Source organism: Diabrotica undecimpunctata, unplaced genomic scaffold (genome assembly GCF_040954645.1).
Source record: "Diabrotica undecimpunctata isolate CICGRU unplaced genomic scaffold, icDiaUnde3 ctg00000841.1, whole genome shotgun sequence".
Classification (NCBI taxonomy): domain Eukaryota; kingdom Metazoa; phylum Arthropoda; class Insecta; order Coleoptera; family Chrysomelidae; genus Diabrotica; species Diabrotica undecimpunctata.
The window spans coordinates 1670-13813 of record NW_027312672.1 but is presented as its reverse complement, the minus strand read 5'-3'; the positions used below and the strand labels follow the sequence as shown (position 1 = coordinate 13813).

The following is a 12144-nucleotide window of genomic DNA, read 5'->3' as shown; positions in this document are numbered from 1 at the left end:
TCTTGTGCATTGCATTTCACGTAAATTTATTTCCCAAATAGACTATTTCATGACCAGAAGAAAAGAAGATAAACGTTAATGTAAGCGCTGGAAGCTGCCAGTGATATTGTAACCCAACAAAACCTAAATTGTTAGTAAGGTAGTGAAATAAGAGGACAAAACATCACAGGTGGCAACAAAAAATAAAATTTTGGACATTAATAAGTGAGAAGTTGTTCAGGGCAAGAATAGTAAACGAATTAACTGAATATGAAATGTACTTATAATAGAATTTAAAAAAATATGGCTACTACTATTCTAGACACTGCAATTTGAATACAAATCTAAATTGTTGTTTGTATTTATTTAAAATGTTCTCAAATAAATAAACAAAATTCTACTCACGTCCAGCTGCATGATAATTTTGTTGTAGGCCCATAACCACCTTTGCTGGGCAGTTATTTGAGGCCTCTGCTCTTTAAGTTCTTCTTCTTGGACTTCTGGAACCGCCAGAGTCGTTTCCACGGGTATCTAATAGAATAATCATAAAATAGTTAATGAGGGAATAAAGTGTAGTTATAAAGTGAATTTAACATAAACTTATTTGCGTTTTGACATCTTTGTCATCCTCAGCGAGAAATGTAAAAGAATCTAATGGATGAGTACAAATATAAATACAAAGACAGGAAGAAATAAAAAAACTCACTGCAGCAGCAAAAGCACAAAACAAGTTATAAATAATAAAGAGGAGCAATCGACTTCACCTAAGAATAAGATTTTTAAAACCCCTACCGTTAGTCTAAAAATTCTGCTAATTCAGGTAAAATTCGATATTACTTACAATTGGTACATCCTCGGCGAGATGGTTTTCTTCAAGTACGTCTTCAGGTTCTTCTTGAGTAGTCGGGGATCGTCTAACGGATAGACGACGTCCAGGGATTCCGGCGTCGGATCCATTTTTACGTTGGAAATTTAAATAAGGATCGTCGTAACCCTTAAAATAAATGAAAAAATATTAGTACCAAGTCTAATTATCCTAATGGGGTTGTTAACTAAGCATTTGCTATTTTTAAGGTTAGATAACACAAAGTGGATTTATTCATTAAAAAGACCTCTAGGTGCCATTATGTATGGAATATATCATCATTCAAATCTCCGCACGCAAACGAAATATCTTATTTTCCGGGTTTTAAATGCCGCTGTGGTACTTGGCTTATTCGCATAGATCTGATATTTAAAAAAATCCCCATAAGAAAGAGTCTAACCGGGTAAAAACGCACGATCTCGGTAGCCTGTTCACATCGCCTCCACACGGATGACCATGTCCTTAAATCGCTCGTATCAATGTCCAAAAACAGACCAGTCATCCTTATATTGAATCCAAGAAATAACAGTAGTGAAATCACTCCATAAATAAAACTCAACATACTAAGAAAATTGTCTTTTGACCGAGATATAAAGTGTAGAATGCCAACAGTTCCGGTTCAGTTCACATCACCTACATATGAGATGACAATACCCTTAAATTGCTCTTATTAGTTTGCAAAGTCCAAAAACAGATCAGCTATTCTGACGTTGAATGCAAAAAAGAACAGTAGTGGAATCTTTCCAAATATAAGACTCAACATACTAAGATTTGACCAACTTATAAGGTCTAGCATGCCAATAGTTCCAATTTGGAATAGAAATTTTCTTTAACAGACGACATAAGAACACACGACTCTTTGCTGCTACAAGGAAAATTAAAACAGTATCATTCCCAACAACTCTTAAACATGCTAGGGTCACATAATATTTCTTCCTTGCACCTTAAAACATATGCAAACTCCAATGATAAGTTTTCATGAGTCTAACCCGAATCCAGCGTGGCATCTCAATACTTGATAGTTTAGAAAGATAAGAAAATCTTTTACACAATGCTAAGATTGACTATAAAAATGAAAACAATGTTGGTCAATCGAGACCTTCCTCTGCATCTGAGGATAAGAGCCTTAAGATGCTACGTGTTCTCGACTTTGTTGTATGGAATGGAAAGCTGTACACTAAAAGTTAATAATATAAAGAAGTTGAAATCATTTGAGATGTGGTACTATAGAAGGATTCTGAAAATACCATGGACCCAACGAGTTACAAACGCAGAAGTGTTAAGAAGGCTACAAAAAGATTGCGAGGTCATAAAGCACATCAAAACAAGAAAGCTGGAATATTAAGGCCACATTACCAGAGGTGCGAAATATGAGATAATAAGGCTCATAATGTAAGGTAAAATCAAGGGTAAAAGATCCATAGGAAGGCGAAGAATTTCCTGGCTGAGAAACCTAAGAGAGTGGTATAGTTGCAGCTCAGTAGATCTTTTTAGAGCAGCCGCCAATAAGGTACAGATAGCTGTGATAATAGCCAACCTCCGATAGGAGAAGGAACGACAAGAAGAAGAAGAAGATTGACTCTTAAGTCCATCTTAGCTTCGTTGGCGGTCACCCCACGTGTCAATTTTTCTACAGGATCGATTATCCTAATCTTTGTCCAATAATATGGACAGTTCCAATAATAATGGAATCTTATGCACACTATAAGATTTCAACCTTTTTTTTTGCCGTATTGCCAGATTACACTAAGAGCCTAAGAAGGTATCCATTAAATTCTGTCAGAATTTGCCTTGAAAGAACAAGATATCCTGACATCTTTCGGCTGAGTAGGATACTAGGCCAGAAGACCCCAGGGTAGTGCTGGATTAACCGTGTTCCTGCTAAAATCTTAACCACTGTTCCAGAGAGGTGGTAAATCAGAAAATGTTTCAGACGTTAGGCCATAAACTAATAAAAAATATTAACCATAAATTTCAGATCCCTTGCTCAATTTCCTCCTCTGTCCTCCTGCTCCTTTTCTTCATCAACCCAGAAGTCAGACAGTGTACTTCTCTTCATTCTTTCTCTTCTCTCAACATTATGTTTACAACGTTTCTTTCATTTAGCCCGAAACCCATTCGCCTCTCAAAATCTCCCCTCTCATTTGTCCATTTCTGGTAGTTATAAATGTGGGCGGGAGCGCCCGGTACCCCACAAACAGTGCCGAGGCAGATTTGTTTATTATATTTGTGAAGGTGCCAAAACTACCATGTCCGGTCAGAAACTGCGTCAGTAAGTAGTCTAGTTTCCTAAACTTACATTCCCATCACGGCCTCAGATCGGAATAAGCTCCTTCGTCCACCTTGACTTTCCGCTATCATTCGCCCATTCTCTTTGCCACTCTACTATCGTTTTTTCTCTCTCATTTTCATCTATATTTACATCTATCCTTCTCGCATACACCCTCGCTCGCTATTTGCACAACAAAACGATCGGTATCACCGCTCCAATGACATATAGAGCCTCATTTGAAACTGTCCTATATGCGCTAGATTTTTGCTGGCTTCCTTTGAGAACTAACTCCTAAGTTTTTTGAGGCTCTAGCTATAAATCGTTCTCTCTGATCCACCTACTATTGCGATTCTTCTTCTTCTTAAAGTGCCCTCTCCTCAATGGAGGTTGGCTACTATAATTTTAAACTCTTCTCTATCTTCAGCTGTTCTTATTAGCTGTTGAAAATTTAGCCCTGTCCATTGTCGGATGTTTCTGAGCCACGATAGTCTTTTCCTTCCTAGGCCTCTCTTTCCCTCGATTTTTCCTTTCACTATAAGTTGGGCATATTGGTACTTATTATTTCTCAGTATATGGCCTAGGTATGATGTTTTTCTAACTTTTACTGTGTCAAAAAGTTCTCTTTGCATGCCTATTCTATGCAGCACTTCTTCGTTTGAGGTATGCGATGTCCATGAAATTTTGTGTATTCTCCGGTAGATCCACATTTCAAAGGCCTCCAATTTATTTACGGTTTATGTTTTAAGGGTCCACGTTTCAACTGCATATAGAAGAGTCGACCAGACGTAGCATTTTGATAAACGTAGTCGAATTTCGAGTTTTATTCGAGAATCACAAAGCATTTTTTTTATTTTTGCGAAAGATTTTCGAGCCTGTTCTATTCTCGATCTTATTTCTAGATCAGGATTTAGGCTGCTATCGATCCAACACCCCAGTTACTTAAATCTATTGACCTGTTCTAAAATGTGCCCATTTATTGTGTAAGGTTGAGGTACGTTTTGGTTTTTTCGGATTGACATCACTTTGGTTTTTTTAATGTTTATTTTCATACCAAATTGCTCACAGGTCGAGTTGGTCTTGCCAATGAGTCGTTGTAGACCTAAGTCGGAATCCGCAATTAACACTGTATCATCTGCGTATCTGATACTGTTGATATTTACGCCATTCACATTGACTCCATCCTTGGAATCCTCCAATGCTTCTTTAAATAGAAACTCGGAGTAAAGATTAAACAGCAGAGGCGACAAAACACATCCTTGTCTAACTCCCCTCCTAATTTCTAGTTCTGCGGATGTGGAACCATCGATCCTAACTCTGGCGTTTTGGTTCCAGTACAAGTTTTTTAAGAATTTGATGTCTTTTCCATCTAAACCGACTTCTTGCAAACGTTCTAATAGTAGGTCGTGTCTTACTCTATCAAATGCTTTTTCGAAATGTATAAAGCATATAAATATATCTTTCTGTTGGTTGTAGCATTTTTGGGCGAGAACTAGAAACTGAACAGGGCTTCTCTCGTTCCCATGCCGGCTCTGAATCCAAACTGATCGTCTCCGATGTTTGTTTCGCACTTTCTATAGATACGATTATGTACGATTTTTAGTAGGACTTTTACAGCATGACTCATAAGGTTTATCAGACGGAACTCATTGCAGTGTTGTGGGTTTGGCTTTTTTGGTAGTGGACGCGCTATCTCAGAGTGCTAATCTTGGGGTATTTTACCTGTATCATAAATGCGATTGAATAAAAGGACAAATAAAATGCGATTAATTGGTTCTAAGTTAATAAGATTCCAACCTAACAAAGTTTTAACTGATACAAGACTACACTATAACTGATATTTTCTCCCTGAAATATTTATTTCACTAATTTCCTCAACCCAAGTCATAAATAGGAGAGATATCCGCACAAATTTTTGGTTGACCGAAGGCATCAAATAAACAGGAGTTAGCTCCTTCACTTCGAATTATCTCTTACAATTGATGTCATTCTTGAGAAGTGCTTTTACCGCCAAATAATAAACGTACAACATTTTTTGTTCTCTGATCGCACAAAAAAACATTATTTTATTAGTATTGTTGTTAAAAGTAGACTAATAATTGTTTATAAACTTGTCTGCAGGTGGAAGTTTTTAAAAAATATCTTGTTCTAAAACGTGTTAAAAATAGCTTAACACTAGAAAGTCGGAGGGGCCAATTTGGCCCCTGTTGCTATTTGAAGTTATTGTAGTTCTTTTATTTGACACAATAATAATTTCATATTTTATGACTTTTAATATTTTGACACAAAGTCTTATTTAACGCAAAAAAATATTGTTTACTAAATTTATTAAATGGATTTTCTAACAAACCTACCATAGAAGTCTGAAGGGGCCAAACTGGCCTTGTATTAATTATTATCGTTTTCTCGGAAATTTGACGATTTCTTTTAACTTTCTGTCGGATAGATAAAATTATGTTTATGTACGTTTATTCCTAGAAGGTATTTTGTTACATACTGTTTGTTCCTTGAAAGTATTTTGTTTATTGAGCGGTTTATTAGGTTCTGCTGACTCTCGTTTCTAGAATATTGAAACATTTGTTCAATTGTGAAAATTCAAGACGACTGTAAAGATGTCTCGTCGTGGACTATCAGAGCTTGAACTTCTTGAAGAAATACGAAAAATACAAGATGTTTCGGAAGGTGAATCTGAATTTGCAGAAAATAATGAGTCAGACGATGAACAATACGTACCACCACAAAATAATGATTCAAGTGACTCTGATGCTTTAGAGCAGTTAGAAAGTTTTATTGTACAAGACTCACCAATTTATGTAAACGCTGCTTCTACAACTCAACAGCACGAGTCAGCTAATTTTATCGTGGATAGAAGTACATCTAAGCCAAGTCACAAGAGAAAAAGAGGTCAACAAGGAAAAACTATTTCAATCAGAGACACCGAACAATCGAAAGACGGAACAACGTGGAAAGTTATTGATTCTGGATCAGTACCTGGTAAGATTATGATTTTTAGTATCTTCATATTCATTGAATGTTTGCTCATTACAGAACGCCGCTCTCAGCACAACATTTATCGAGAGGAATCAGGTCCTACGACGTATGCAAAAAGGAACGTGAGGAACAATTGTGTGGTAAGTGCTTGGCATCTAATAATCAACGACAGCATGTTACGTCATATAAAAGAATGCACTATTGCAGAAGCACATCTATGTTTGAAAAATGACACATGGACTATAACTTTGGAAGAACTGGAGGCTGCCCTTGCTATTATGTACGCAAGAGGAGTCTACGGCGCCAAAAATTTCCCAACCAACAGCTTGTGGTCAACAGTATGGGATCCTCAGTTTTTTAGGCAAACTATGCTACGAGACAGATTCAGGGATATTATAAAATATACATAAAGCAAACATAAAGCAAACGAGATCTGAACGAATGAAAACCGACAAATTTGCTCTAGCCTCTGCGATTTGGAATGGCTTTATAGAAAATAGTGGTGCATGTTACAAACCGGGAATAAACCCTACTGTGGACGAACAACTACTGCCTTCTAAAGCCAGGTGCCCATTAACACAGTACATATCAAATAAGCCGGATAAGTTGGGCATAAAATTTTGGCTTTTGACATGCGTGGAATCAAAATATATTGTAAATGGTTACCCTTATACTGGCACTGATCATCTACGCAAGAAAGATACAAGTGTTGGTGAACATGTTGTTTTGCGGTTAATGGAAAATCAACTGGGAAAGGGCAAAAATGTTACGACAGATAACTACTTTACATCGTTAAAATTGGCCAAGGCATTGCAAAAAAAATCAACAAGTCTTGTGGGTACTTTAAATCGCAACAGAAAGGAAGTTCCTCTAAGCGTAAAGAGTAAAAATGGAGAATTATCTGTTACCCATATATTCCAGAGCGACGAAAAGATAACACTTACTGCATACCAAGGAAAGAGTCACAAAAATGTGCTTTTGTTGAGCTCATTACATCAATCAGTGGATGTTGCTGTCGATGGAAAAAAACTTCCTCAAACAGTAAGTTTTTATAATAAAACAAAATACGGGGTTGATGTAGTGGACCAAATGGCGCGTCTTTATACTACAAAAGTTGCTTCAAGACGATGGCCAATGCACGTGTTTTATAACATTATTGACTTATTAGCAATAAATGCATGGATTATTTATAAAGAAGTTACAGCACCACCGGATTTACCAACCACCAGCACTGTTACTAGCCAAAAAAGAAAAAAATGTCAGTTAAAAATGTTTTGTAAAGGAAATCATACTTCCAATGAGTGCCACGGCTGTAACAAGGCAATGTGTGGCAAATGCCAAAAACTGCAATCTGTATGGTGTTCCAAATGTTTAAAATGAAACTAAAAAATTAAATCAAATTCTATCGTCAAGAGTTTATATAATTTTTTAAAACCGTTAATTTTTATTTTTTGTTTATTCCCAAATAAATAGTTAATTCTAAACTTGGTTTTTATTGATTTAGGAACTTGAGGCCAAAATGATCCCTTCGGGCTTTCTAGGTAGGTATGCTAAGCCCGACTTTCTAGTGTTAATACTTCAATATTCGTCCAGTTTAAATCATAATATTTTTCTATCAATTTTCCAATAGGAACTGCTTTTTCTTGTTTTAGTTGTAAACTTTACTTTAGTATTATACCAGGACAAAACTGGTTCATACTCCTATTCATTTTTCTGACTGTTTATATTTATTTATATCGATAAACAGGAAAACAGATAAAAAACTCTTAATTTTATTAGTATTGTTGCAAGATACATGGAAACATTTTAAGAAGTATGAAATAAAATAGAATCTGATATTGACGACGAAAGTTTTATAAGTATTGATTGTTTATACCTGGTAAGATTGTTCCGCTGAAGATCTTCTGGAACCGCTACCGGCTTGTGCTCTCTGCATAGCAGCCACCGTTGCCGGATGATAGGGATCAGCAATGACGCTCGCTTGAGAAGGTTCTCTACTTCGCATTATTATTGGCTCACTACTGCCATTTTCTTCTCGGTTTTCTACGTGTATCACAGATAACGGGGAATCGTGTTTTATTGCTTGATTTACTGCGTTTTGACCTAAAACGTGACAAAAAAAGGTAATTATTATCGGACTTAAGATATGTAAAAAATGTTCACCAATGCTTTTGGAGCTTAGTTGTGAATGTTTTACTGGCATACCTAAATACTGAAGTTTAGAAGCATTTACATTCGATTATGGTGTCGTCTTATGATAAACTTTCTATTTTTGTGGGATTCATAAACAGATATATGGGAATCTGTGTCAAAATTCCAACTGATACTTTTGCATATCAAATATTTAGTTTTAAAATAATTTTTAAATTATTGTACACTATGCTTAATAATTTAACTTGTGTATATTGTATATACACAAGTCAAAGAGAAGACCAAACGAACTTGGAAGCCGCCGCATCACGCAAAATCATTAACCAGGGTTCAGAGCTGATGCCAGAGATCACACTAAGCTAAATTCAAAACTCAATGAAAAAGATGAAAAACAACAAAGCACCAGGAGAAGATGGAGTCATAATAGAAGCTATAAAGATGGACGGACCTGCCCTTCTCAACCAAATAAAAAAAATTTTAACCTTTATCTAACAGATTAGTGCATACCGGAAACATGGAACAATGCAGTTACAATTTTACTGCACAAGAAAGGAGAGAAGGCGTACCTACAAAACTATAGACCAATCAGCTTATTAAACCACATCTATAAAATGTTTACGCCTATAACTACAGCAAGACCAGAAAAAAAATTAGATTTATAAACGCCATAATGCGTGTAAAACTACATGATACTACCAGAGAAATTCATATTAAGCGACATGTGAAACAGGGCGACATAAATTATTTATAACGTTCCTCGAATATGCCTTCAAAATGCTAAAGTGGAAAAATAGAGGAATAAAAATAAACGGAAAATGCTCAATCATCTGCGTTTTGCCGACGATATAGTACTTAGTACCGAAGATCTAGGTGAAGCACAACAGATGCTACAAGAAGTAGAAAACGTATCTTCAACAATAGGTCTAAAAATGAACATCAGTAAGACCAAATTTATGACAAATTTGGTTCCCAGCGACCACCTAACTATCCAAAATCAAGTGGTAGAATTGACAGAAAAGTACATATATCTCGGTCATGAAATCAAAATAAGCAAGGATAATCAGAACTGTGAACTTCAACGACGAACAACACTTGCTTGGGCGGCGTATGGTTCACTAAGAGACATCTTATGAAACAGAAGAGATTTGACCAATGCGTTCTTTCTATTATAACATACGAAGCAGAAACTCTCACTTCCACAAAAGCAACAGCACTAAAAATGCGAATGATACAAAGGCGAATAGAAAGATCGATTCTCGGCGTGACAAAAAAAGACAAAATAAGGAACCAAGACCTAAGGAAAAGAACAGGTATCACTGATTTCGTCGAACGTATATCCAAGCTGAAATCGAATTGGGCAGGTCACATAGCGAGACTAAAAGACTCAAGATGGATCAGAAAACTAATTGACTGGCGCCCAAGAGAAGATAAACGCAGCAGAGGACGACCACCAACATGCTGGATGGACGAGATTGAACGAATATCTAAGAAATGGCAACAAGACACACAGAACCGTAAAGAGTGACAAAAAATGGGAGAGACCTATGTCCAGTAGTGGACAGAAGAGGTTGCATGATAATACTTAATAAAATATAAAAAAAAAAACTCAAACATTTACTTTTATCATCAAAAATAACATTGATTCCGATGATGATACAGTGGTACTGATAATACCGATTATACTAATTTCAAGCAGTAATTCTGCTTTAATCAATATAGAAGGCGACGTAATAACAAAAAAAATAGCATTACCGCAGACATAAACAGCACAATTTGCACTACAAAAATGAGCTGTTTTGGTATCAGTACCCTTTTAATCGGAGAATGCTTAAGATCCCGTGGACTGACCGTGACTGACGAGTCACAAATGAGGAGGTCTTCAGAAGAATGAATAAGAACTGTGAGGTACTGACCACCATCAAATCTCGAAAGTTACAATTTTTTGGACATATTATGCGAAATGATTCCAGATATGCTCTCCTTCAATCCATCCTGCAAGGAAAAATATTTGGAAAACGAGGTCCAGGAAGAAGAAGAACATCGTGGTTAAAGAACCTCAGAATCTGGTTCAATACAACATTTGTACAGCTTTTCCGCGCTGTGGCAGATAAAATAAAGATTGTCATGATGATCGCCAAACATTCGTAACGGATAGGCACATAAAGAAGAAGAAAACCCTTTTTAAATCCAAAAATAAAACTACAAAACAATAGTCCAGTCCTAATCGTGCCTAAATTGGCGCTATAGAGGAAGTACGTCAAGTGCCTAAGAGTTACTCTTCAGAAGGAGTTAGATTATCTGCGAAGTAGCGCAGAGAGAGGCTCCAGAGAAGAGGATAATGTCCAACACTGGTGGTTCTAAATTAGGAGGATAGCACTACATAAAGTTGTGCAGTCTAGAGCGGGGCAGTAGAAATACTGACCTACGAGGGGCTCATGATGCGCGTGGATAGAATAAGTCTTCTGATACATTGATGAGGAGGAAATTAGAAGATACTGATAAGGATTGATGTTTGCTGTGAGATCAACTGAGAGATAACTCTCGATCGACCAGTGACAGGAAGACAAGAATGGAAGTACACACTTGAAGTTACTGATCCCAAACCTGCCAAGCTTGCTGGTCTGACACAGGTTCTCAGACGACATGCTTGCTTTCATAGCTATCATTTCAGGTTCAAGGAAGGCACATTCCGACCAGTGTGTTTACTGTAGTCTAGCGGATATTGTATACATTTAATGTTGTAATGCGAGCGTTGGGCAAAGAACAGGAAGAGGTTTGAAAGAATGTATAATGCCTGTAGAATGTTTGTTTTTGTAAGAGAAATGGTAGTAATAATTATGATGAATGAGTAGTGATAAGGAAGCTGCTTCTTCCAATGAATGTGAGCCGAAGAAATCTCCACGATTTTTTAGTAAGCAGCGGTTTGTTGAGGGCTGGAACCGTCTTTGGTTAAGGAATCACGACGAGAGAGACAGACACGAGTGGGAAAAAGCAGTCTTGGTTAAAGACATAATTTCGAGGGACTAGATGAGTCCCCGTAGTCTTTTTCCGAGGAGTATGTGTGAGTATGAGAGAAAAATATGGGAATTAAGTGATATCAGGGCATTAAAAGAGACACTATGTCTTATTCGTCTTTTCCATCCTGATCCATGGAGTGACACAGGGGAGGTTTAAGTTAGACACTGACTATATCATCGAGGCAGCGGTAAGATAAAGTGTTCTGACACATAAGGCTTTTTTGTTCTTTATCTCCAACTGTATTCAAAATCTATTTTTAGAAAGCATTAAATATCTGGAGAAAAAAATGCACAGTGATAGAAATAAAAATAAATAAAAATAAAAGAAAAAAACTAAAACACCTACCGTAACTAATGCTATCTTCAGTCTCTTCCTCAATGTATTCATCTATGACTTCCTCTGTTTCTAAAAACTGCTCCTCCTGCAAACCTTTGTCGCTCTCATGTTGATTCAACTGGTTTATCTGAGCCGTACCGTAGTACCCAGTATCCACGCAGTTCTGCTGCTTTAACATGCCCTTTCCGTTGGTTGTGCCGTTACCCAGTCCGCTCTGATTGTGCACTTGAGCTGCTACGGTTAGACTAGGAAGCGCCGTCGTGGTTTCTATTGCTCGGAATGGTGTTTGGTGTTGCTGTTGAAGCTAAAAGACACAACCAGTTTAATATTTTAAAAACAAATGCAGCTGTGAATTATTAATAGGTACTGTCCACGTATAATTTAATTTGAAATTTTAAATCGAAGCTTCTCTACTTGACGTTATATTTTACATTTTTTTCTACAGTAAAATGTTGGTTACGAGGTAAAATGGATGTTAGTATAACCAAGTCAGTGATTACTCAAATTAACAGAAGGAAAATACGAAAGGTTGACA

General features: G+C 36.7%; 1 protein-coding gene across 1 annotated transcript; it reads right to left on the bottom strand.

Moving 5' to 3' along the window:
• Nucleotides 1-384: 384 nt before the first annotated feature.
• Nucleotides 385-11913, bottom strand: LOC140431700 (uncharacterized; the record flags this gene model as incomplete). Its single annotated transcript, XM_072519584.1, has 4 exons — nucleotides 385-510; nucleotides 821-973; nucleotides 7981-8207; nucleotides 11619-11913. Coding segments are annotated over 4 exons (801 nt in total), but the record flags the coding sequence as incomplete, so codon positions are not given.
• Between the last annotated feature and the right edge of the window lie 231 nt (nucleotides 11914-12144).